This window comes from Aegilops tauschii, chromosome 1, assembly GCF_002575655.3.
Source record: "Aegilops tauschii subsp. strangulata cultivar AL8/78 chromosome 1, Aet v6.0, whole genome shotgun sequence".
Taxonomy (NCBI): Eukaryota; Viridiplantae; Streptophyta; class Magnoliopsida; order Poales; family Poaceae; genus Aegilops; species Aegilops tauschii.
Window position 1 is genome coordinate 118,029,762 of NC_053035.3, and position 26,652 is coordinate 118,056,413.

The window sequence follows — 26,652 nt, forward strand, 5'->3', positions numbered from 1 at the left end:
GTCTGCCTGAAAATTCTATTGGCAGCTGGGAGGACTTGGAGGAAGCTTTCCTTGACAACTTCCAAGGTACATATGTCCGGCCACCAGATGCCGACGACTTAAGCCACATAGTCCAACAGCCTAGAGAGTCAGCCAGGAAATTTTGGACTAGGTTCCTAACTAAAAAGAACCAGATCGTCGACTGTCTAGATGCCGAAACCCTAGCAGCCTTTAAACATAGCATCCGTGACGAATGGCTCGCCCGCCACCTCGGCCAGGAAAAGCCGAAGTCCATGGCAACCCTCACGGCACTTATGACCAGCTTCTGTGCGGGTGAGGATAGCTGGCTGGACCGTAGCAAAAACACAGCAAGCGAAATAGGCACCTCCGAGGGCAAAATAGCAACGACAAGCTCCGACGCAACAGACACAAACGCCGAAGCAATGGCGACAACACCAAGGACACGGCAGTCAATGCCGGATTCAGTGGTTCCAAGTCCGGTCAGCGGAAGAAGCCAAATAAAAGAAACAATCAGGGACCATCCAGCTTGGACCGCATACTCGATCGTCCATGCCAAATCCATGGCACCCCTGATAAACCAGCCAATCATACCAACAGAGATTGTTGGGTGTTCAAATAGGCCGGCAAATTAAATGCCGAGAACAAAGAAAAGGGATCGCAAAGCAAGGACGAGGAGCCCCGGCAACCGAACACAGGGGGACAAAAGAAGCCCCCCCCCCCCCCCGCCAGGTCAAAACGGTGAACATGATATATGCTACACACATCCCCAAGAGGGAGCGCAAGCGTGCGCTCAGGGACGTCTATGCGATAGAGCCAGTCGCCCCAAAATTTAATCCATGGTCGTCATGCCCGATCGCTTTTGATCGACGGGACCATCCGACCAGTATCCGTCATGGCGGTTCAGCCGCATTGTTCTTTAACCCAATAATTGACGGATTCCACCTAAAGCGAGTCCTTCTGGACGACGGCAGCAGCCTGAACCTGCTCTATCAGGATATAGTGCGCAAAATGGGCATTAACCCATCACGGATCAAGCCCACAAAAACTACCTTCAAAGGAGTCATACCAGGTGTAGAGGCCCGCTGCATGGGCTCAATTACGCTAGAGGTTGTCTTCGGATCTCCGGACAACTTCCGAAGCGAAGAGTTAATCTTCGATATCGTTCCTTTTTGCAGCGGCTATCACGCATTGCTCGGACGAACCGCATTTGCTCGATTCAATGCGGTGCCTCATTATGCTTACCTCAAGCTCAAGATGCCCGGGCCACGCGGCGTCATAACAGTCAATGGAAACACGGAATGCTCCCTCCATACCGAGGAGCACACCGCTGCCTTAGTAGCAGAAATACAGAGCGGCCTTCTCAAGTAGAACCTCAATTCAGCGATCGAACTCTCGGACACTGTCAAAAGAGTCCGGACTGCTCTACAGCATGACAGCTCGGCTCGTCGAGAGCTCGATTAGCAATTCGGCCTCCGTCCCAGTCCCGATCAGGTCGCGACACTAGTACCGCGCGTACATAACTACGCACTCAAAATACCGTGGGCATAGACGGAGGCATAACTAGCTGGTGATCCACAATACGGCTCGACCGCTCCCGGACACATATACTTTCATTGTTTCCTTTTTCCCTTTTTAGGTCTTTTTTTCACAGGCTTTCTCCGATGGCCTGATCACCGGCCCTCTTGAAGGATAAACACACCAAGACGGCAAGAAACACAGACGTATGGTGGACTTTCAAGGTGGTTTCTTTAACAATCACTCTTCCTGTTTTTCAGGACCCACACGCAGCTCTCCCTTGGTTTTTGGCATGTTAAATAGCCTGTTGCTTACCGCACTACTTGTATCAATGCGCCTTAACGTATTAATCAAATTACAATGAAAACAGTTCGCGGCCCGAGCTTTAGGGCCCCAGCTTATCACCTTTGCGCCCTTTCTATTTTCTCTTCTTTTTCCTCCTGTGGGTAACCTTATCAGAGAGCACCCGTACACTCTGGTATGTTTCACATCCGCCAGGGGCTTTATAGCGCCCCACAATACGGCAACAAAGTCCGAACACTTTTTACAGTATAGTTTGGCACCCCAAATTTAGCATTATATGCATTGGCTCCGAATCATGTCTTTGGTCAATAGTTGGGTTGCCCGGCTCCTGTGCTTGCTACCTTACGTTCCGCTATATCGGCTAAGGTAGTAAAGGGAGAACTACTGTGATTGTGCCCTGGTTTACCCGATGGAGCGCCTCAGTAGAGAAAGCCGAAAACTGACTGTCATGATGCGGCGAGAGCGGGTCAGCTCTTTGGAGGTCTCAAATCGTTGGAGATTTTTCCGCATTACGCGAGGGATCGGTACTAACCCGATCAGGCGCTTATTGCACTCTAGTTCGGATACTAGGGGCTGCGCCAACATTTTTATTGTCAAACTCCTATGGCTAAGTGAGGGCGTTAAAGCCGCATAGTCTGATTGCCTGGTTCGTTGCGCTAAACAACTCCTTCAAGGACCATATAATTGGACCAAGAGTGTTTAGATTCCATCCCGAACACCCCCGTATTACCTACGTGGGGGCAGAGGCCGACGACTGGCCAACCCTCAGATTTCATACAACACGGCCGCACAGGAGGTAAATTTTTTTATATTACATAACAACTTTGTTTGATCATACAAGGCCGAGACAACATGAATGCATTCATTCAAAAATAATGTCTATCGCACATTGCGTCGCCACAATGTGAGACCCCTCCAGGACGTCTCCAAAGTATCGCTCGGGTGTGCGGTGCTCCTTGCCCTCAGGCGGCCCCTCGGTCACTAACTTGACGGCGTCCATCTTTGCCCACCACACCTTGACATAGGCGAAGGCCAGGCGCGCGCCCTCGATGCAGACCGACCGCTTGACGACGTCCAGCTGAGGACAGGCATTCACCAGCCGCTTCATGAGGCCGAGTAACTGCTGGGTATAGCTTCGGCAGGCCACAACCAGATTATCAAATCCTTCATGGCCATTTCGGCCACCCTATGCAGCTCGACCAGCTGTTTCAGCTGATCGGTGAAGGGCACTGGATGTTCTGGCGCAAGTAACTGCGACCCGAACAGCTTCTCTGTCAAGCTCCCTTCTTCGGCCCGAAGAACTCCACAGCGTCTGACACGCTGCGAGGCAGGTCCGCAAACGCCCCTGGGGAACTCTGAATTCGGGTTAGTAAGAAATACTTCTTCTTCACATACTTGCTTTGCATACTAAACGCCTTACCCGCTGCGATCTTCTTGGCCTCCTGGATCTCCTGGAGGGCGCCCTGGGCTTCAACCTAGGCCTCTTCTGCACTTTGGCAAGCCTTGGCGAGTTCGGTCTCTCGAGCCGAAACATCACCCTCCAAGGCATTGCACTTTTTCACCGCGTCCTGGAGCTCTTGCTGAACCTCGTTGAGCCTGGTCTTGAGCTTTTTACGAGCGGCTTGCTCCTTGGTAGCTTTCTCCACGGCTTCGGCCAGGGCCTTTTTCAGGGCCTCGACTTCGGACGTCGCTCCTACACAAATCATGACATCACAGTCAATACACATCATTTATTCTTTCCGAATATATAGCAAGTCATTGCATACCTTGCTGCTCTTCCAGCTGCTTCCTCGCTTGGCCGAGCTCTCCCTCGGCCCGCACCAGCTTCTGCTTCAGTTCGGAGACTTCGGCAGTGTGTGAGGTCGCGGCTAGCAACGACGCCTGCTTATTGATATGAAGACACATTTAGTTAGTTCCCTGCGAAAATTAATTGATCCTCTGCCCGGCTTTTCTTTTCGAACACCGGACAGTGTCTCAGGGGCTACTGTCTATATTGGGACTTTTCTCTTTTGCGTCGCTTACCTCAAAACCTGTCAGCAGGCCGCTGCAGGCTTCGGTCAGTCCGCTTTTGACGGACTGAACCTTCTCAATCACCGTGCCCATAAGGATACGGTGCTCATCCACAATGGAAGTGCCTCGTAGCGCTTCCAGCAGATTGTCTGGTGCCTCTGGTTGGACAGAGGTCACCGGCGGGACGGGCGCGCCTCCTTCTTTCGAGGGAGGCTGCTTGCTAGATTTCGGAGCCTTGTGGGTCTCCGGAACCGTATTCGGTTGGGGGCCGAATTGAACCTGGCCCCCATCATCAGTCCCCATGGGGATCTGTTCCCCCATGTGTCCGACGGCCGAGGTCTCACCCTCTGGCGCCGCCCTGGCGACCTCCGGAACCTCTCCCCGGCCAGGAAGGGTCCTTCGGCATGACACCTCGACGTCGCCCTTGGCCGGGGGAGAGTGAGCGGCCGGCGGTGACTCGCTGGCCATCGCCTTCGAATCCAGCGAACCTCCCGACGAGGTTCGCAGGGAGCTGTCGTGGGCCGGAATGCAATAGCATAACTAACCATGTTAATACAATAAGGAGGAAAGGCCGGATACACGGGCGAGCACGAGTCTGTCAGGACTTACGACGCAGCCAGGGGCTTGCTCCGCGAGGGTCGCTCCGGACTGCTGCCGACGTCCCACGCAATTTTATCCATGAGGGAGCCTTACCCCTTCTTGGGCACCTCCGCCTCCAAATTTGTGGAGGCCGCCCTCTTCTTCCTCCCCCCCATCAGGGGGAGGGTTGCTTTCCTCCTCCTCCTCCTCGTCATCTTCGGCGGCCGAGGAGTGAGTCTTGTCTTCGGACATCACGTACGAAGTACCTTTGCGGCGGAGGCCACCCTGGCCCCCGTTGGCCTTCTTCTTGGCCTTCTTCTCCGGTGGCTGATAGGGCGCCGGGACCAGCATCTTCATCAGGAGTGGGATGACTGGCTCTTCGGGCAGCGGAGCCGAACTGTGAATTCGCTCCGCTTTCTCCGACCATTCCTGAAACGATAAATTAGCAAAGTTTAGTTACCCTCCTTGGACAAAAAGGTAGAGGTTACGCCTTGAGATTTAAGTGACTTACCGCGCTGGCGGGGTGGGCAAGATCGTGCCCACGATCCGAGTCTATGACAGGCGGCTTCTCATTGCCTTTGAAGAGCAGCTTCCAGGCATCTTCATGAGTGGTGCCGAAGAGCCTCACCAAGGTCTGGTGCTTCTCCGGATCGAACTCCCATAGAGGGGAAGTTCGGCTTTGGCAGGGGAGGATCTGGCGAACCAGCATAACCTGGATCACGTCAACGAGCTTGATGTTCTTGTTCACCATGCTTTGGATGCGCATTTGTAGCGCCATCAGCTATCCGACGAAGACCAATTTGGGCCCTTCTCCATCCAGCAGGTCAGCCGCATTGGAGCCCCGGACTTAAATTCGGGGGCGGCGGCCCAAGTGGCACCGCGTGGCTCTGTGATATAAAACCACAGCTTCTGCCACTCCTTGAAAGTCTCCACGAACGTGCCTTGGGGCCATGTGACGTTGGGCATCTTGCTCACCATGGCTCCCCCGCATTACACGTGTTGGCCATCCACCACCTTCGGCTTCACGTTGAAGATTTTGAGCCACAGTCCGAAGTGGGGCTGGATGCAGAGGAAAGCCTCACACACGACAATGAATGCCGAGATGTTGAGGAAGGAGTTCGGGGCTAGATCATGGAAATCTAGCCCATAATAGAACATCAGCCCGCGGACGAAAGGGTGGAGTGGAAACCCTAGCTCGCGGACGAAATGAGGGAGGAGAACCACCCTCTCGTTGGGTTTTGGTGTGCAGACGACTTGTCCCTTGGCCGGGAGCCGGTGGGTGATCTCTTTCGCCAGATACCCGGCCTCCCGAAGCTCGGCAATGTACTTCTCCTTGACGGAGGAGGCCATCCACTTGCCCTGACCTCCGGATCCGGACATGGTTGGGTGTTTGCTCGAAATGGAAAAGACGAGAACTTGGGCGCTGGAGCTCGAGAATGGAAGGGCAGAGGAAGAAAGAAGGCGTGGGTGAAGAAGAGGAAATCCTTATTCCCTTATAAAGGCAGTAAATATTGAACGCCTCCCCACTCGCCTTAAAACTCGCCTATTCCCAAGGGCTGTGTAAACGACACGGTTGGATTACCCACGCCCGTATTGATGAGAATCCCGCAATAAGGGGACATGATCTCTGCTTTGACAAGACGTGCCAAGGGAAACCGCATCTCGAAAAGCTGAACGGCAGATGAAAACGGATCGAAATAATGACCGGGCGGATGTGATGTCATCTTGCGAAAAGTTGTCAGCGGATGGGACTTGTGAAATATTATACTCTCTGCGGCTGTGTGTGTGGTACTTGTGTTGCAGATCCAGACACGTTCGTTGCGTCTGAAGACTATCTTGGAGTATTCAGAAGGAGGAACCCGCCTTGCAATGCCGAAGACAATCTGCGCGCCGGACACCTCGTCATTGAAGCCTGGTTGAGGGGCTACTGAGGGAGTCCTGGACTAAGGGGTCTTCGGACGTCCGGCCTGTTAGTCGTGGGCCGGACTGATGGGCTATGAAGATACAAAGACCGAAGACTCTACCCGTGTCCGGATGGGACTCTCCTTGGCGTGGAAGGCAAGCTTGGTGATCAAATATGTAGATTCCTTTCTCTGTAACCGACCTTGTGTAACCCTAGATCCTCCCGGTGTCTATATAAACCGGAGGGCTTAGTCCGGAGGAGGGATACTCATTACCATAGCCATACAGGCTAGACTTCTAGGGTTTAGCCATTACGATCTCGTGGTAGATCAACTCTTGTAATACTCATATTCATCAAGATCAATCAAGCAGGAAGTAGGGTATTCCCTCCATAGCGAGGGCCCGAACCTGGGTAAACATTATGTCCCATGTCTCCTGTTACCATCGACCTTAGACGCACAGTTCGGGACCCCCTACCCGAGATCCGCCGGTTTTGACACCGACAACGGACATGACGAGGAGTCTCGAAATGATCAAGACATAAAGATTGATATATTGGAAGGCTATATTCGGACATCGGAATGGTTCCGGAGAAGTTCGGGTATTTTCCGGAGTACCGGGAGGTTACGGGAACCCCCCGGGGAGTTGATGGGCCTTAGTGGGCCTTAGTGGGAAGGAGAGGCAGCGGCCAGGAGGTGGCGCCCCCCCAAGCCCAGTCCGAATTGGACAAGGGGTTGGGGGTGCGGCCCCCTCTCCCTTCCTTTCCCCTTCTCCTTTAGGTGGAAACCTACTAGGACTTGGAGTCCTAGTAGGATTCCCCTTCTCCCGGCGCACCTAGCTTGGCCGACCGGCCTCCCCCTCCCTCCTTTATATACGGGGGCAGGGGGCACCCTAGAACACACAAGTTGATCTTTTAGCCATGTGCGGTGCCCTCCTCCACAGTTACACACCTCGATCATATCGCCGTAGTGCTTAGGCGAAGCCCTGCGCCGGTAACATCATCATCACCGTCGCCACGCCGTCGTGCTGACGGAACTCACCCTCGTCCTCAACTGGATCAAGAGCATGAGGGACGTCATCGAGCTGAACATGTGCTGAACGCGTAGGTGCCGTACGTTCGGTACTTGGATCGGTTGGATCACGAAGAAGTTCGACTACATCAACCGCGTTACTAAACGCTTCCGCTTTCGGTCTACGAGGGTACGTGGACACACTCTCCCCTCTCATTGCTATGCATCTCCTAGATAGATCTTGCATGATCGTACGAATTTTTTTGAAATTACTGTGTTCCCCAACATCAGGTACATCTCTAATAGTAAGGTCGGGATGTGGTAAACTTTAGATCATATGTATCAGCCATGGCCTCCACAAGTATCCTAACTATGTGATACTTTCTCACACTAACAAACCAACAAAATTATCAAAAAGCACACAAATTCACCCTTTCTCATCACTATCTTTCCAAAAACAATAGAGGGGAAGCCATCATATGCATGTGTGGCATAATCAACCCTTTCTTAGTGGATTCCTTTTCTCATCACCCCCAGGGCTGAGGAGGCTCTTTTCAACAAATATTCTTTGAGAGGCCAAATAACCAAAAAATAAACTATTTTTACGTAATCGTAATAAAATAAATGATGAGTTTTGCAATGATATCTTAGTGATCATGAAATAAGTTGGGCCCAAATCCCAAACTTTCATAAGGGATGTCGAAGATTCCTGTCTTGTAAACACCTATATATATCAGGTTCGATGGTGTCTTCATCGGTTGAGATAGAGTGCCATTCAGCAGCATGGTTTGAGGAGAGTTGGTAGCAAAAATGGTGTCTCCCCCGGATGACTTCGGCGGGTACGGCCGGATCCGTGGCCATGAAGGCACGGGGATTAACCCAAGTTGAAGTACAGCGAGCGCCGCCGGCGTTTGAGGAGCTAGAGAGTAGCTTAGTGTTCTACAGGAGATGTTTGTAATTTTAAGTTTTTACTGATTTTTTTGCTACTGGACATGTGTATTTCCTGGTCTGTTTATGTAACATTCATTTTAGTGAATGAAGTTAGCATATATTTTTTCTGATAAAACATATTGCCTTAAAATTTCCATGGACCAAGACAAGAGAAATAAGATGAGAGGTGGTTGTGTCGCTTTTAGTGAATTAGTGGGCCTTGGGCCGACCATAGTGTAATGGGCCAAAATTCAATTGGGTTGATTGCTATATGGGCTGTCACTTTTGGACCTAGTCGAAATTTGATGGGCCAAAATTTTAATTGGGCTAATTCTTACATGGGCTGCCATGTTAGATCCTTGTCAAATGATGATGTGGCAAACATGTTAACGCCGTTAGAAGCATATCAGTTAAGCACGTTTGGGGCAGATCCATGACGGTCATGAAACATCAAGGATGGTGTGATGTCAAATTATGACGCGATATACATGACAGTTTTCTACTTCGTCATGGATGGGCACCCATGACAGATTTTCATTGATCTGTGACAGATTAGATCCGTCATGTATTAACAGATTTCTTGTAGTGATATTGTGACACCTCATAATGTATATTTTGATAGCTCCATTCCAAAAGTATGAAAGTTCAACTCGCCAGTCTTGTAACACCGGTAGAGCAATTCTTTATCTGAGTTAACTCTTAATGGCTCCACCATTTTTTTGGTTACATTTGTCTCAGCTGTAAATATATACGTCAAGTTAGAGACAACAACTAACATTATTGAAATCAGAGAAAAAGTCATCGTCCTAAACCGTTTTTTCGGTTACATTTGTCTCAGCTGTAAATATAATACATCAAGTTAGAGACGACAACTGGCATTATTGAAATCAGAGAAAAAGCCATCGTCCTAAAAGCTTTTGGATAGTATATATAAAGTGCGCTTGATAAGGAAAAATTAATTTATTAATTACAGAAAAAAGTAAAAAAAATCCTGAAATTATTTTTGAAACAAAGTTGACCTATTTTGGTATCCGTATAAAAAGTTAAGCGCGGGAATAAACTTCCGTTGACCTCAGACAAAAAGAAAATCCTAGTAGAAACCTAATGAACAGTAACTTGTATATAGTGGTGATTTTTGTTTTTGTCGTGTTGGAAAGTATTCCTTCATGAAAGTTTTTATACGTGTACAATGTCTGGTCATATATGTTTCCAGAAATTTTTAAGATTTTTTGACATTTTTTCAAGTCCTTCTTTTTTGTATATTGGGTGCACCTACAGCTGAGTGCACCAAGTTCCACCAAGTTACTATTCGTACATAAGATGAACTGCTTCTCACCATACTTTTGTTTCCAGTAAATTGAGTTGATCATCTTTAACACGGGTCTCTCTCAAAGAAGTAAAGTGACAACACATTTCATTTATAATATAAATCTGCAGAAAATATGAACTATCGCAAAAGAACACGGAAATGGCACTGAGCGTAGCTGATCATAAACGAGCTCAAAGATTGGATCCATAAAACAAAATAAACATCTATAGCATTGTCGGTACCACCTATGGGCTCAATTATATGAAAGATAGGGCAACAATTAACCAAGCTGGTATCCCAAAGAAAATTTAACCAAGCTGGTAGTAAAGACGATATGAACTAAAGAGTTCACGTGGAATTTTTGACCCTATGATCTTAACTGCACAGTGAGCTGCAACCTGAACCCTATGGTTCTGCTCCAAACAAGGCAATTTGATAGAGCTTCTCTACATTGTTACCAATAATCGGCGAGTAGCTCAATCGTCTCCATCAACCTCGATGCAGGGCCCCTGTAAAAAGGAAGTGGTATGATTATGGTTGTTGTCGGTCATAATAATCAACTAATTAACCATTTCTCGACAGACAAAGAACAACGTGAATTGAAAGTATTATTGAATTTATAATGATTTGAAAATATTGCAATTTTTGACACTGTGATCTGTATATGGAACTTGTGTTTGAAGCCAAGTGTGCTGTTGAATATGAAATTTGGCGTGCTTGTATGCGTCCTCTTGTTGAGCTCTTACTCTAATTGAATAACAAATGCGGCTTCATCAGGGGACTCAGATTCACATGGAACCTTATCAGTTTCATCTACTTCAGGTATGTATGAATGAAGATGGTTAGCACACTGAGAAATCCCTTATTAGGACTACTTATTAGGTTCATGCATCCAATTTCCATCCATGACATGTGGACCCTTTAAGTTAATATACACAACAACATGTAAATGATTGCATCCATTTTCTTCTCCTTTTAGATCGTGACATGCAGGAAATGACAACCATATGATCATAACTACATAAAGCAACATCAACTCAAATATCATTCTCCATCAAACATCACAATGATCTCCAGCCAGAATGTTTCCACTCATATCGAAACAATGACTAACAATGAAGGGAGCCGAGGGGGATTTGTACTACCTACTTGATGACGGTGTCCAGTTGCTGCCCTTGCAGCATCTGGATAAGGCTATGGTGGTAGCACATCAGGTAGCACACCATGAACATTTTTATGCACATAATTAACATTTTTCAAATACATGATTAACATTTCTTTAAATATGTTTTTATGTCTACTTTTTACATACACTTTATACTTTTTTATACATCAGGAGCATTATTTTATACATGTTTAACAATGTTTTATGCACGAATTTTATATATTCTCCTCCCCTCAAGAAATAAACTAATATATTCTCACATATCATTCTCGCAAGCAGAAGAAGCTAGCATTCTTTGCACCTGCCTTGGGTCAAACATTTAAACACCGATTTTTTATTTCTTAAACACAGAGGAGAAGCACTTACTTTTGCTTGGCCAGCTTCGGCAATCCTCCCACTGTCCCACTTCCTCATTAGTATCCATCATCTTTAGTCCAATTTCCTCGCACTGCATGAAAAAAATGTAGTGAGCGGAATGGATGCGGAAGAAAGGAAGGATGGAGAGTAGAACATAACCCTGGTGGCCGCCTGCCTGGTGAAGCGCCGGAGCAGTGGAGGCCTGGTCCTATACAGTCGGTGTGGATGGCTCCGGTACATGAGATATGCCCATGAGTGAGATACCGGAGGAAACTAAATCTTGTGCCATTATAACTGAAAATTTGGTTCCATGCAAAGCTTACTCACATTCAGCTCCTAAGGTTCTTGAGACAATTTCTGCTGTTAATTGCTCTCTATCAGTTTAGACATCCCTAAGAATAAGATGTTGGAGAAAACTGAACTCAAAAGAAATGTCTCGGACATGGAAGAATTTAGTTTCCTACATCTGTCAATTTCTGAGCTAAACAAGTCATATGATTTTGCTTGAACATTTCAGATTTATGATTTATGTAAAAATTATGAACTATAAATAATGCCTCGGGGACTATAAATAATGCCGCTAGAACACTAATGACAATAACATTGTCGCAAATGATAATCCAATCGTCTCGCATACTGTATCTTGCATCTGCAGGACCTAGCTAAGTCAACCTTCGTTAATAACTTTGTCCTGAATACCAAGCCTCACTCAATTACGTTAGTGTGAAACATCCAATTGTCCAACAGATGAAAAAGCTACATACATCCTTCTGTCCTTATACCAATCAGCATCGAGCAAACACTACCATTCATACATACAGACCTAAAATCAAAAGAAAGTTTGAGAACAGAGAACAACCGTTCATGCAAAATCGAAATTTTGGTTCAGGAAGCGGGTGAGCTGCTTATCCATGTGCTCTCTCCAACTCTCCCATGATAACCAGTGCCAACAGCAACAAAAGCAACCAAGCAACTATCACAGGGTACATACAACAAGCAAAAAAGGAGTGCTTACTTGGATTAATGGCAAGGTTATGCAGACAAAAGCGGTGATTATTGTGCCCCATAGTTGCTAGAATCCAGATCGGAAATGAGATCTTCGGGCAGAGAAAGGCACTCCAGGCAGTTACCGTTGGCTACTTGGTGGTATGGCGACCAATTCGACATGCTGCCACCGGCCGGACACGGGGAGGTGCGTGGCAGCAAGAGCCCAGTGCCGTCGGCTTCTTTGAGAAGATGGAAGTGGCCGGGCAGCGGGAGGCAACCGACGATGCTGACCATGGAGACGGGATCCGGCGTCGGCGGTTGCCAGGTGCAAGTGAGTCGGCGAGGTGAGGCGGCATGGTGGGGGGATTCAGGAGGCAGCCGGAGGCGAGGATAGGGCGTCGTTCGAGGGATGGTAGCGGGGGTGTCGTGCTCGTGCGGCGAGATGGTACAGTGGTCGCATGCGAGAGGAAGGGTGGCGGCCAAGGAACAAACTTGGACTCTTCGGCCTCATCGTCCTCGCATAGCCTCTTAGTACTCGGGGTTGCGCTCGTCGCCGAGGCTGGCGGATGGCGGCGGAGGTGGCTCCATGTGCAAGATGGCCATGGCACCGACAACGATCGGGCGAGCTCCGCCGCGGGATAAGCGAGATAGACGCTGACCAACACCTACATGTGCGAGCGGGGCAGCGGGTGTCGCGCTAGCGGGGTGCGGGGAGGGGTCGAAGACTATGATGGAGGATCAGCAGCCGGAAGGCTGCGAGCCTATTGGTGTTGCAGGGATGCGGAACCGCTGGAGAATGGGAGAAGGTATTGCGTGGTATGGCAGTAGACATGAAGGATGGGAGGCGCCATGAAGTCTGGCGGGGAATGCGTGCGACGCTCCTTTTACAAAGTGTGTCGCGTCATGTGCAATCAAATCAAATCACGATCACGTCCTATTTGTCTAGGATATCTTCCGTACAGAAATACGGTAGGTTGAATGGCGATTTTTTGAGATGAATAGGAACAAACGAGACAAATTATCACCGCAGACTCTATTTAATTATTAGGAAAGTACGGATCGTTGCATTAGAAAAGTTGAGATTTGGAATTAATTACTAGAAAACTGGATTTTATTGTTTGGTAACTGCTATTGGTTCCTGCTGGTTTGTGACGTGGCTAGTTAGGAAAGATGAAAAGGTTAGGAAAGTTTTTATTGGTAACGTGATATCGGTTCCTGCCCGTTTATAACGTGCCTAGTTAGGAAACTTTGGAGAAGTTAGGAAAGTTTTTATTGTGAGGGCAAAAAAATCAATGTGAGGAGATATGGTGGTGGGATGTGAGACGAAAATAAACCGGACGAAAATAAACCAGACGAAAATAAATCGTGGACGCAATCCCACCAATTCAGATATTAGGAGTAGAGATCATAAGACGTACTTTCATATTGTATATATTTGGTATTGTAGATATAAATAATTTTCTCTATAAACCTGGTCAAAGTTTGGAAAATTTGACTTTTCAAATAATCTATATGCACTACATTATGGAACAGAGGGAGTATGTGATTCTCTTTCCTTATGCGTAGATACTTTTGTATATGTATGAGTCCAAAAATGTGCCAGTTGCTAGCAAGAACTCTCGTTTTAAGTGCAAAATGATGATATACTACCTCCGTCCGGGTTTATTGGTCCCATTCGTATTTCGTGCCCAATTTTAACCGTAGATTTGACTAACAAATTATGAGCCATATGTCACAAACTTATATTGTTGGATTCATATTTGAAAAAGTTTTCCAATGATACTATTTTAGGGTATATAATTTATTTATTTTGATAGTTAAATCATTGGTCAAAGTTTGACCCAAACTATAAAAAGACTAATAAACGCATCCTGTTCCCTGTTCCACATAATCCTTTTCGACTTTTCGTTCCATTTTTACTCGATGACTCCCATCGATGGATTCGTCTCACGCTGTCAGCTGGAGGTAAAGCTGCCCTCAGTTCATGCATCAACCGCGATTTCAGGATAACAAAGATCGATCGAACGCCACCCGTTCTGCTCCCCGAATCCCAGGCCCTGAAGAGCCGATATGATTTCCTCCTCGCCAACCGCCGCCGCTGCCGCTGAAGCTGAACGCCGTCCGGTCCCAGCAATGAGCTTTTTCGCCCGACAGTCGTTTTCAGTGCAGGCAAAGGGCCATTGACCGCAGGAGTTCGACGACAGAATCATTGCGCCATGGAACGGAAGCGAGGGATCTCAGCGAGTCCCAGTCCCAGTCCCAGGCGAGGATGAGCAAGCACGCACGCCTAGGACGAACGACGGATTGCTGAACTCGCCTGCGCTTTATATATATTCCTTGCTCATTGCTCGGCCCGTGCGTGTTAGTGCCGGACGCGACGCGCTGTCAGCGGCACCTGGGAGGGAATCGCAGGCGGTCCACGCGGGTTTCATGCCCCTATCCGCAGGTTATTCCGTGGCCGCCTCGCTTTTCGGTGGAGCTTTGCGAGGCCGATCAGGCGTCAGTTCAATGGCGGATCTCGTCGGCTTTTTTACCTGCGTCGTCGCAGGCGGCACCTTTTCTGGCCTTGCTGCCTCCGCCTGCCGCCTGTCACCTGAATGCACCCGTCGAGCCAATGGGTCTCGTGCCGTCGCCTGCTGCCGCTTGGCGCTTGCTCTTTCCAAAAGTCATCAAGACAAAATGTATGCTACAAATACAGCATGTTTCTATTATTTGCGAAACCGAAGCACAGGTCAAAACAGAGAAGGCCATGGTGATAAATAATAGGCTGGATCCAAAACTTAAATTTGATGAGCTGCAATCGGCGGAGGGTTTTCTTATTTTATTCTATTGTGCATTGATGTTGTTGTTTCTTTGGCCTTAGAGAGGAAAAAATGGAGTAGTTTTTATTTTGAAAATTTCAAACGAAGCGATCAAAGATCAGGGGCACTGGGTGTGCCCAATGATATGTCATCGTTGCTTTATGGTCTTACTTTAGGACATCACATCATCTCCAAATTCACACTTTTACCACAAATTCTTATTGTTGAATGGGCCTTTCTTTAGACATTGTACTTTCTCCGTTCCATAATATAGTGTCTATAAATTACTTTTTTGTATTAGTCAAAGTTTGCAAACTTTGATCAAGTTTATAGACAAAACTATTTAAATGTACAAAATATATAAATTATGAAAGTACATCTTATGATGAATCTAATCATATATGCTTGGTATTCTAGGTGTAAACATTTTTCTTCATAAACTTGATTAAAGTTTGTGAAGTTTGACTTTTCAAAAAATCTATATGAACTAAATTATGGAACGGAGAAAGTAGTATTTATCATGTTAGGTGTTGTGTTTTTCTCCACAAACTTGATCAAAGTATGTGAGGTTTGACTTTCCAAAAATGTATATGAACTACGTTATACAACGGAGAGAGTAGTATTTATCATGCGAGGTGTTACATATTTTTTTTTAAGATTTACAGTCAACACATAAACTGTTTAACTAACACACAGGTTTTAAAAAGACATGTACTACAACATTAAAGGAGTACATAAGCATAAATCAGTCCTACATATACGAGGATTTGACCATGATTATTTATACTCCCTTCGTACTAAAATAAGTGTCGCTGATTTAGTACAACTTTGTACAACAACTTAGTACAAAGTTGTACTAAGTCGGCGGCACTTATTTTGATATAGAGGGAGTAATATATAAGAACAATTTTGTTGTTTCTCATATGACTGAGAAATAACTATCGCCAAGTCACAGCTAAGACCGTTCAATCTAAACATGGCATTCCTGCAAGCTCAAATGTGGCTAAGAAGATACAGTACTGATTGGGCTGCTAACAGTGTTGACTGAGAAATAACAATCTCTAAGTCAACTGAGCTATAGAGAGAGACTCCCAATATAAAACCGGTTGAAAATTCTTCAGGTTGCCAGGCTCAGGAGGAAGAGTTGCACTATATCAAAGTGACTTTATGCTGCGATGTAATCGTGCCAACGATGCTCCTTTTTCCCTCGTTTACCATTGGAGGAAGCTGCAATTCTTGGCACCAACATGGACAGTTCAGTTACGATGGGAAAGCGCAAATCCCCTTGAACGAGTGGCTAAACTGAGTGAACCACTGTAAACTTCCCCAAAAAGAGTCTTCAGGACCGTCTTCTTGCAACGAATAAAACCAGGTTTTGGTAGTAAGTGAGTATATGGTAGTACTAAATTTTGTCAATCTCTGTTCTGATTTCTGAAACCAATCGAACTTAAAAAAATAACAGTGGGTTCTTGACAACCTTTTGTCAGGCTACTGTAAGTTAGAAAGGATATATGACCAAATTGAACACCAACAAGACACAGAGACAGCCCATTTATCAATCAATGCAAAATCAATAAGGAACTGATTCGGTAGACCGTATGTACAAGAAGAAAATTACACTGCACCAGTCAGGTAGACTTTGCAAAGACAGAGAGGCCGAAGCAGTCAACCCCACCGGCCGCCGATCACAGGTTGTGCAGCGGGTTGGACCCCGTGGGCGCGAACCTCTTGTCGTCCCGGAAGAAGCCGCCAAACCGCCGCGGGGCGAAGGGGGCGATGGTGGTGGCGCGGCCGCCCCGAGCCTGACGACCCGCCGTCCTCCTCCGCTCCTGCCTCCACTGCTCCGCCTGTACCGGAGCCAAGACGCCGGTGCGTGATGCAGAGTCAGGGGAGGATGGTGACGGGACGACGAGAAGCGCCGCTCCCCTCAGCGCGAGAGGGATCAGGGAGAGCAGTACGAGAATCTTGACGCAGTTCATGCCAGCGGCTCCCTCCCTGTTTCTCTCTCTCTCTCTCTCTTTCTCTCTCTCTCTCTCTCTCCCCCCTATGGGCGTAGAAATTGGTTGGAGCGGCGGAGTGAGCGGATATATGGGAGCGGCCGGTGAGCGAGACGACGACAGTGGTGAGTTTTGGCGTTGGTTGGCAACTTGCGTAAATGCGTAATCGGCAATGATGGACGGAATGGATGCAGTCATGCGGAGAGAGAGAGAGAGAGAGAGAGAGAGAGAGAGAGAGTGAGTGATTTGACGTAGGAGGGAGGGAGGAGCAATGAGCCAAAGGGAGCAGCTTTCTAGAGGGGCAAGTGAGCCCAGCGTTGCGTATTATTCGTACCGGTTTTCGATTGGACGGATGAGGAATCATGAAATGACAGTGGCATCCCTCACTCACTCTCGCCTCGCAGTTTACTGGGACCAAAACCAACTTGATTTTTTCAAAAAGGGCGCTTTATTACTTAAAAGGTTTAAACATTACACCCGGCCTCTGCAAAAATGCAGACAGCCAACAAAGTCCCCACGACAAGCCAATATAAAAGAAGAAGGCGAAATACAAAGATGAAATCTGACGCCTAAAGCATAGGTGGCCCAATCCTAAGATCATGCTGCCACCCATGTTGGGTAAAAGTATCCCTCGCCGCAGCCTCCAATCGTGTACACACCTCCGTAAACAGGTCTCGATTCTCCACTCGTTGTAGAGAGGACCATAAACGAAGCGTCCCGGTACATCTGTAGATAACCTGCATAAGAGAAGTACTTTTATCGTTAAAAACCTTATCATTTCTACATAGCCAAAGCGACCAAATCACGGCAAGCGCTCCCATCCTGAGAAGAATTCTAAACCTGTGATCAATCCCATGTAACCAGTTGCCAAATATATTAGCAACACTACATGGAGGATACAGGCCAGAAGCTATCTGGATGACTAACCATATAGAACGAGCCAAATTACAATGGAAGAACAAATGTTTTATTGTCTCATCATGCGGACAAAATACACATTGCGTACTTCCATGCCAATTCCTCTTAATAAGGTTATCTTTAGTAAGAATGACTCCGCGACAAAGATACCGTGCAAAGATTTTATTCTTAAGAGGTATCTTTATCTTCCAAATCTTCTTCTTATTATCAACTGACATGTCTGACTGGATCAAAGCTCTATACATAGAATCCACTGAGAATTGTCCATTCCCATGTAGGTTCCAACCAAAACCAACTTGATAGTTGATGCGTGCAAAACAGTGGCATTCTAGCTTAACCCATAACACTGTCAGGGTATGATTGTTATGTGGAGGTGGATTCAGGGTGAGTAGTTCAGGATGGACCTAGGTACTCATGGAGTGGTAGAGGTGTTAGAGCATCTCTAGCTTATCCAGTATACTCCGTCCCACAAAAGCCGGTTTACAGGATGCCGCGTTTTTCGCATTTTTACAATATGACTTTTGTTCCGGCAAAACAGATCCCATAAAAATATTTCATGGTCCCGGCAAAATTGCACAAACGGCCCTAAAAACGCCCGCTAAATTACAATCAGGTCTCATGTCCTCACGGCATCGAGATCCCGTGAAGCTTCTCAGGCGGGCTCGCTTCGGAGGACGGCGGGGTCCTAGATGGTGAACCGGCATGCCGCTGGACATGCGCATGGGGTGGTTCCATGCCGACGGCGCGGGCTAGCTAGCGGAGCAGGCTAGCTTGCTCTCCGGGCGGTGGCAACTCGCGGGGCAGCTCAAGCAGCGGCAACTAGGGTCCGGTGATCGCCGGCGTTGAGGCGTTTCGGCGAGGTCGCGCTTGGGGAAGATCGTGGCGGGCGCTAGAAGCCCTCCCGCCAACCATTTTTATTTTTCAGGTCCCTTTAAAAATTTCCACAAATCCTGTAGATATAGCGGAAACGGTGCGGAGTATGCAGGATCCCACAATTTTTTTGGGATGCGGGATCTATTCGGGCCTGCAAAATCGTCTCCGTCTTGTAAACCGGCGGTTGTTATGTCGGATGGTCGGTTTGCGGGCTAGAGATGCTCTTATGTTGATGTAACAACTCCTGGTGAAGGGATTGTGTACTCTTTTTTCTCCTTATAAGATATGATGCGCATGTTTGTGCGTATTCAAGAAAAGAAATGATTGTTACGGCGTGACTGTGAAGAAAAGAGAAGGCTTATATGAATATGAAGACTACTCACACGAGAAGCGAAAGTACCTTTCTCCTTGCGAGCTCATATGCACCCTCGTGAACAGTACAAGCAGAAAAATAGTAAAAAGAAACATAAAAGACTGTTTTTTAACAAACATCGATGAATGAACTCGTAGTTGTCCCAAAAAAAGTTTAGATTTTTTTTTAAAGATTTACTATTTTTTTATTTTACTATTCACGAGGGTGCATATGAACTTGCGAGTAGAAACTTCACATCCCACTAAAAGGTACTAACATAACAACAAAAACGGGGTAGCACACAACTAGCTCACAACCAAATTAAAGTGAAATAGAAAAGTACATCCTAAAGCATGCAACAACGAGGTCTTCATCCACTAGCCTCTCCATCAATGTGCCGCGTAGAAGGCTTAATTTGCTTCTTTTCCAAAGAGTCTTTCCCCCACCCCCACAACTACACCCACATTTTCATGTTTTGTCCGTATATATAATTGACCGTAGAGTTAGCGAATGGCAAGCAAAAGTGAATAAAGCACAAAAGGACTAGTCACCCATCTCTTGTAAAAGCATGAATCATTTTTGACAAGCTAAATACTCCAAAGTATAGTCTCATCCCCACAGAACAAAGTTGTTTGTCATGTTTTCTTGGGAAGCCATACTTGAAACAAACTAATCACATTATATGGCACCATAAAAAAAATTAAAGCACATTTAGAACATTCCACATTTTTTAGTAACAGACCATTCCAAGAACAAGTGGTCAATATTCCCAGCCTGCCCACATGATTGGCATTTGTCATCCCCATGGCAACCCTTCTTCATCAGGTTATTCTTAGTGTGTATACTTTGCCTCAATACTAGCCACAGGAAAAATCCTGATTTGTGAACGAAGTTTGACCTTCCAAAGGAACTTATTTCTAAATGTTATGTTAGACGGAAACAATTTTTGATACATGGATTTGACAGAAAAAATGCCACTAGCTGTCAAGAACCACCTAGTAGTATCAGGATCATCCAAGAGAACTACATCAACACACAAATTCTTAATAGACTCCCACGGTTCTAGGTTTCTTGCCCATAATGTTCTCATAAAATGTATTACTATCCCAACTATTATTTATCACCTCACCCACATGAATATTCTTATTAAAAAATACCACAAAATGTGGGATAGCCTTTATCTATCTGTCTGTGACGCCCCGAGACAGACGCTTCAGAAGACTTCCATATTTTTCGTGATCAACCGCGTGTTTCTTTTGGTGCTTGCTCTTTTATTTTTGCATTGCATCATGTCATCATGCCATCATGTCATTAATTTTTAAAACTCAACTAAATAAATTGCATGGATCTTCGATCTATTTAAATCGAGGGAAGGGTGACTTCTCTTTATAACATATCCTCCTAATATTTATGGAGCTATTATAAATATTCCATTCGTTGGAGTTCACCATAACACACTTGCAAAATAATTCCCATGCCTATTTCCACTTCAAGTTTCACCTCCAAGCTTTGCCAACAATTCTTTTTCCTCTTATCGAGACCCTTCCTAAATGTTCAACATGTTGGACACTTTGTAATCCTACTCCTTCTTCTCATCTTCTTTTCTGTTTCATCTTGCCCTTTCCATCTAAAACATCATCTAGTGCAACACCCCATCACAAGCGTCTTCCTTTCTATTCTCACCCATTTATTGCAAGTGGTATTTTTCTGTTCCAGTTAAATGTTCACTTACTTTCTGTAAATCTTAAACCATGCCAACTACCTCTTTGTCAAATCTCATCTCTTTTAAAGTTGTTTTGGTTGGGTTTAAAAATGGCTCAAGTTTGAATTCAATTCAAACTTGAATTATTTTTCTTCCTCTAAAAATTGCCAAACCAATTTATTCAAATTGTGTATGTTATCAAGACCTCAGAGATATTTTCTTTTCTGAAATATTCCACCTCTAGCACCTCCTTCTTTTCTCTAAAGTTCTGGTTGAGGAAATAAAGAAAAGAAGGAAGAAAGGGGGAGAGCCCAGCCAGCCTCCCAGGCCGGCCCATCCTTCTCCGCTGCCTCCTCTCCTCCATGGCCCAAGGCCCAGTCGGCAGCCCCCTCTCTAACCTAGCCCATCTCTCCCTCCTCTCGATTTCTCCCTCTTGTCCCTCCTCCGCCTCCAGTGCCCGACCCCATCTCCCTGCGCTCGATCCCCTCGCCTCCTTCCTCGCGCCCTCCTCTCCTGCACCGCAGCGCTGGGTCGCCGCCGCCTCCCCGCCTCTGCCTCCGGCCGCCGCCAGCGAGCAGCTCCGCCGGAGCCATGCCCCGTCGCCACTCCGGCCGGCGAGTCCAGGCCGCGCAGCTCGCCCCGCCTCGTTCCCGGAGGGAACCGATGCTCCCGCGCCTCTTCCTCATCCCGCTTCGAGCTCTGCCGCCCGCGTCCGCCGCTCGCCAGCCTCGTCCGCTCCGCCGTGCCTCCTCCCCTCTGCAGGCCCCCTCTCATGGCGCCGCCTTGCCTCCATGGCCGCCGCGCCTCTCTCTGCAGCTCCAGGCCGCGGCCACCTCTCCTCGCCATGGCCTTCGTGAGCTTCCTCTCACGCCGCCTCTCCTCCTGCTTCTCCTCGTCGCCACCAACCGCTGCTCTGCCTCCCCTCTGCTCCCTCCGTCCCGGCCGACGTCGTCCTCGCCCGGTTCCTCGTCGCCAGCCCCAAGCCTTGCCGCTGCCTGCGTCCGTCCACCACTTGCAGCTGCCGGAGCAGGACCTCCTCGTCGTGGCTCTGCCTCCACTGGCAGCCTTCTGCTGCCTGTCATCTTCATGGCCTTGAGCAGCCCAAGCCGCCGGGCGTTCTGGCCCTTGCACATCGCGGTTGACCCGAGGAGACCACCGAAGTCCAAGGACTATCCCCAAAGATTTTGGATGCGCCAAGTTCCACGACGCCGCATAAGATTCTTCTCGAACGTGTACGACTACGCAGTTTTGCCAAGTACCACGACATCCGGAGCCCCGGATACACCAAGACCGCCCTAAATAACGTCAAGTACCTCTACCGACGACCCCGAACATCTACAAAACGTGTACCACTACCGTCGCCGAAGACCCGCGTAACGGAACCGTCAAGTTCGACTACCTCCGCGTGTACCGCTACTTCCACTACCGTCGCGAGAACGACTACTTCCACTACGGCTCGTGAACAACTACTTCCACTTCGAACGCGTTCCGCCCCGAATGCACGCTTCAAAGGTATAACCCCGAGACGACGTCCGTGGACCGAATGCATGTGTGTTGTATGAGATGCTCGTGGTTGCACCGTTTTCGAGTTGTCATTCCATGTTCCTCCTCGTTGTCATGCCATCGTCCCGTGGGAACCCGGTAACCGGGATCACCCCACCATCTTTTGCATGTTCCGCACATCCACATCTTCGTTTGCACCGGTCGCTCAACGAGTTATCGGAACCGGAACGTCGCCATGGCATCGTTTCCGTTTTCATCGCCGTGGCACCCAATTCTTTCTGCCATGGTGACCAAATGCTCCTAATCATCTTCACGTCAACATTTTCATAAAATTTCTTAAACCTTGCATATGTCATCCGCATCATGATAACAACATTTAAAATGTAAATAATTGATGGTTGCATTAAAATTGCTAAATTACATGAGGATTTTCCGGTATTGTCGTTTGTTATTTCCGGCCTCATTTAAACTTGCCTTCATAGATAGTTTCCATATGCTTCACCTCTTGCCATGGTTAAAAACATTTAATATTGTTGGGTCCATAAACGAGAGAGAACTAAATAATTGATGTGGTGTTTCGTCAATATGCAACTCGTTGCATATTGAGCTCCACTTAATTTGTAGTGTTGTTTGTTGCACTTTGCCATGCCATGCCTCATTAAACCGGACATGCATCATATTTGTTTTTGCATCATGCCAGGTGTATGTGGTGGTTGTTTACTAGGTTGTTTGTTTCTTTCCGGGTTGTTTCTCTCGTTAGCTTCGGTTTCGTTCCGGAGTTGTGAGGATTCGTTCGACTACGTCCACTTGTCTTCTTCATGGACTCGATCTTCTTCCTTGCGGGATCTCAGGCAAGATGACCACCCCTCGAAATCACTTCTATCTTTGCTTGCTAGTTGTTCGCTCTATTGCTATGCCGCGTTACCTATTCACTTGCTCTTCAAGCCTCCCAAATTGCCATGAAACCACCTCTAACCTTTGTCACCCTTCCTAGCAAACCGTTGTTTGGCTATGTTACAGCTTTTGCTCAGCCCCTCTTATAGCGTTGCTAGTTACAGGTGAAGATGAAGATTGCTCCATGTTGGATTATGTTTATGTTGGGATATCACAATATCTCTTATTTAATTAATGCATCTATATACTTGGTAAAGGGTGGAAGGCTCGGCCTTATGCTTGGTGTTTTGTTCCACTCTTGCCGCCCTAGTTTCCGTCATACCGGTGTTATGTTCCTTGATTTTGCGTTTCTTACGCGGTTGTGTGATTTATGGGACCCCCTTGACAGTTCGCTTTGAATAAAACTCCTCCAGCAAGGCCCAACCTTGGTTTTACCATTTGACTACCTAAGCCTTTTTCCCTTGGGTTCTGCAGACTCAAGGGCCATCTTTATTTAAACCCCCGGGCCAGTGTTCCTCTGAGTGCTGGTCCAAACTAGAGCCCTTTGCAGCGCCACCTCGGGGAAACTTGAGGTCTGGTTTTAGTTGTACGGACTGCTCATCCGGTGTGCCCTGAGAACGAGATATGTGCAGCTCCTATCGGGATTTGTCGGCACATTCGGGTGGTCTTGCTGGTCTTGTTTTACCATTGTCGAAATGTCTTGTAAATCGGGATTCCGAGACTGATCGGGTCTTCCTGGGAGAAGGAATATCCTTCGTTGACCGTGAGAGCTTATAATGGGCTAAGTTGGGACACCCCTGCAGGGTATAAACTTTCGAGAGCCGTGCCCGCGGTTATGTGGCAGATGGGAATTTGTTAATGTCCGGTTGTAGAGAACTTGACACTTGACCTTAATTAAAACGCATCAACCGCGTGTGTAGCCGTGATGGTCTCTTCTCGGCGGAGTCCGGGAAGTGAACACGGTTTCTGGGTTATGTTTGACGTAAGTAGGAGTTCAGGATCACTTTTTGATCATTGCTAGATCACGACCGTTCCGTTGCTTCTCTTCTCGCTCTTATTTGCGTATGTTAGCCACCATATATGCTAGTGCTTGTTGCAGCTCCACCTCATTACCCCATCCTTTCCTTTAAGCTTAAATAGTCTTGATCTCGCGGGTGTGAGATTGCTGAGTCCTCGTGACTCACAGATACTTCCAAAACAGTTGCAGGTGCCGATGAGACCAGTGCAGGTGACGCAACTGAGCTCAAGTGGGAGCTCGATGAAGATCTTGTTCGTTGTGTTGTTTCTTTTCATATTGATCAGTAGTGGTGCCCAGTTGGGACGATCAGGGATCTAGCAGTTGGGTTGTCTTCTTTTATTTTGGTTCCGTAGTCGGACCTATGTGTGTACTCTGATTGATGTATGAGTTATTTATGTATTGTGTGAAGTGGCGATTGTAAGCCAACTCTTTATCCCATCCTTGTTCACTACATGGGATTGTGTGAAGATGACCCTTCTTGCGACAAAACCACAATGCGGTTATGCCTCTAAGTCGTGCCTCGACACGTGGGAGATATAGCCGCATCGTGGGTGTTACACTGTCCTCCTAGAAACAAGAATTTCTCCCATAGCCAATAAAAGCAGATATTGCATTGGCAATTCCTAGTAGGACAAGTAAAATACTGTTGCATTCTAAAGCTTTCTCCTTAGAATCCACAAAAGAAACTATTCAGTCTTATGGAAGTTTATTTAAATTCATACGTTTGTTCAAAGTCACAAAGAGCAAACTTAAAATGATTAGCTCTTTTGAAACCATCATTCAAAAGGAAAATAGTGGCATTATCATATTGGAGCATATTGACACCATCACCAATTGTTTCATCAAGAAGTCTTTTGATTAGCCTAGAATCTCTGACATTATCAAGTAACATGGCAAGAGCATCTGCTGGAAGATCAAATAATAGGGAGACTGAAAATCCCCCTATCTCAGCGCTTTAAAAGTAGAAAATAGGGACCAATAACATAATTAACTTTGATACTTACATGCCCCCACCTCATACTTCACCTAAGCCAATCCCTCCAATTGTTATTAAAGTCTTTTTGTTTAAGCACTTGATAAATAAATGTCATTTTATTTCATCATGGGATTTTTGATACCCCCGGTTGGACATTAGATTTCTTCCCCTTTTCATGAGAGAGTTTAAGGCCTCATGTAAAATGGGCACCCACTCCACAATATATCCGACCTTGACAAATGTTTTGTGAATAGGGAGATAATTGTATCTATGCCACTATTAAGTCTATTCACACTAAGACTTTTGTGAAGATACTAAAGCTAAAATAATATACGAATATATGCCTAAATTTTGAGTTAGTTTGACACCTTTGCATTTAGGAACTGGAATGACCAGCCTATAATTTAACATGGAAATGTCTAAAATTCTAGTATGAAATTCATCAAACAAACCCTTTGGATCATTACTAAGTAACCCCCATGTCCCAGAAGTGATAAATTTATGTAGTAAAGTCATGAGAGTCAGGGGATTTATTGTTCGATCTAGAAATACTGCATCATGAATTCCATCCAATGAGAAAGGCTTAGCCAATAGGTTAGGCTCATGTTCGGTGACACTGACACCATCAGTACATCCGAAGAAGTATTATACTACTCAGGATGTCCAAATGGTTTTTCATAGAAATCAGTAATGTATCCAATTAAAAAATTTCTTCCTCAATAATTCCCTAATCTTGCTCAAGGGGAGGTAAAATGAATCTTCGTCATCCGTCCATTAGCCTTAGCATGACAGAATTTATATTTCTATCTCCCTCGAGGAATTTTTTTCTTCTCTTTGCAACCATTTCAAAAGTCAATCTTTCTAGTGTATTATATTATGGCTTTATTACATTCATACAAATGAATACTCAGGTTTCAGTAGTGTTTCAAGTTGTTGTCTCAACTCTTTTTGTTCCATTCTCACGGGTGCAGTTAAACGAGATGTCACTTTTCAATTTCTTAAACAGAGCATGCATTCATGTTCCTTTTCCATCCCTTTAACTTGCTCCTCAAATTTCCTGACTCACTCGCAGTCCACGGGGACCAAAAACAACTTATACACGCTCAAATAATGGGAGTCTAGCCTATAAAATTGTCATGGTGTGATTTCTTACTGCGTCACTGTGAAGAAAAGAGAAGAAAATACCTCTATTTACCACCTGTCTAACAAATTTTGTGTTTTAGGTTTTGAGTACAAATGCTCATGCCCACGAATGTAGTTCTTCTCATATTATATCTGTATCATTCATCATATAAGTAATGTCTATATGGTATAATTTTTCTTAAACGCTCCTTTAAAGCCACTGTAAAGGCTGAACTTATGACGATTTGCTAGAGTTGCTCCAAGACATCTCATATCGTATAACCATTATCCCTTTCATATACGAATCTGATGAAACTAGTTCCAGTATCAGTTTTGCTAAACCACATCTAAATGTGCCTTACGTATTGCACATCTAAGTCCTATGCCATTGATTCTACGCGGAGGTTTGTGCAGACATTTTCTTTTCCT

At 46.3% G+C, this 26,652-nt stretch overlaps 1 protein-coding gene and 1 long non-coding RNA gene across 3 annotated transcripts; both read right to left on the reverse strand.

The window, feature by feature from the left end:
* Positions 1 to 9,765: 9,765 nt before the first annotated feature.
* On the reverse strand, positions 9,766 to 12,905 carry LOC120967647 (uncharacterized). 2 transcript variants are annotated; one of them, XR_005761382.2, is made up of 3 exons: positions 12,096 to 12,905; positions 11,090 to 11,472; positions 9,766 to 10,067 (listed from the first exon to the last, which is right to left on the reverse strand). It is a non-coding gene; the product is annotated as an uncharacterized lncRNA (long non-coding RNA). The 2 variants fall into 2 exon arrangements; XR_005761376.2 differs by having other exon boundaries at positions 11,090 to 12,905.
* Positions 12,906 to 16,296: 3,391 nt separating this feature from the next.
* Positions 16,297 to 17,094, reverse strand: LOC120973840 (uncharacterized). Its single transcript, XM_040400047.3, has one exon. The coding sequence runs from the start codon at positions 17,061 to 17,063 to the stop codon at positions 16,554 to 16,556; it is 510 nt and encodes a 169-aa protein (XP_040255981.2). The 5' UTR covers positions 17,064 to 17,094; the 3' UTR covers positions 16,297 to 16,553.
* Between the last annotated feature and the right edge of the window lie 9,558 nt (positions 17,095 to 26,652).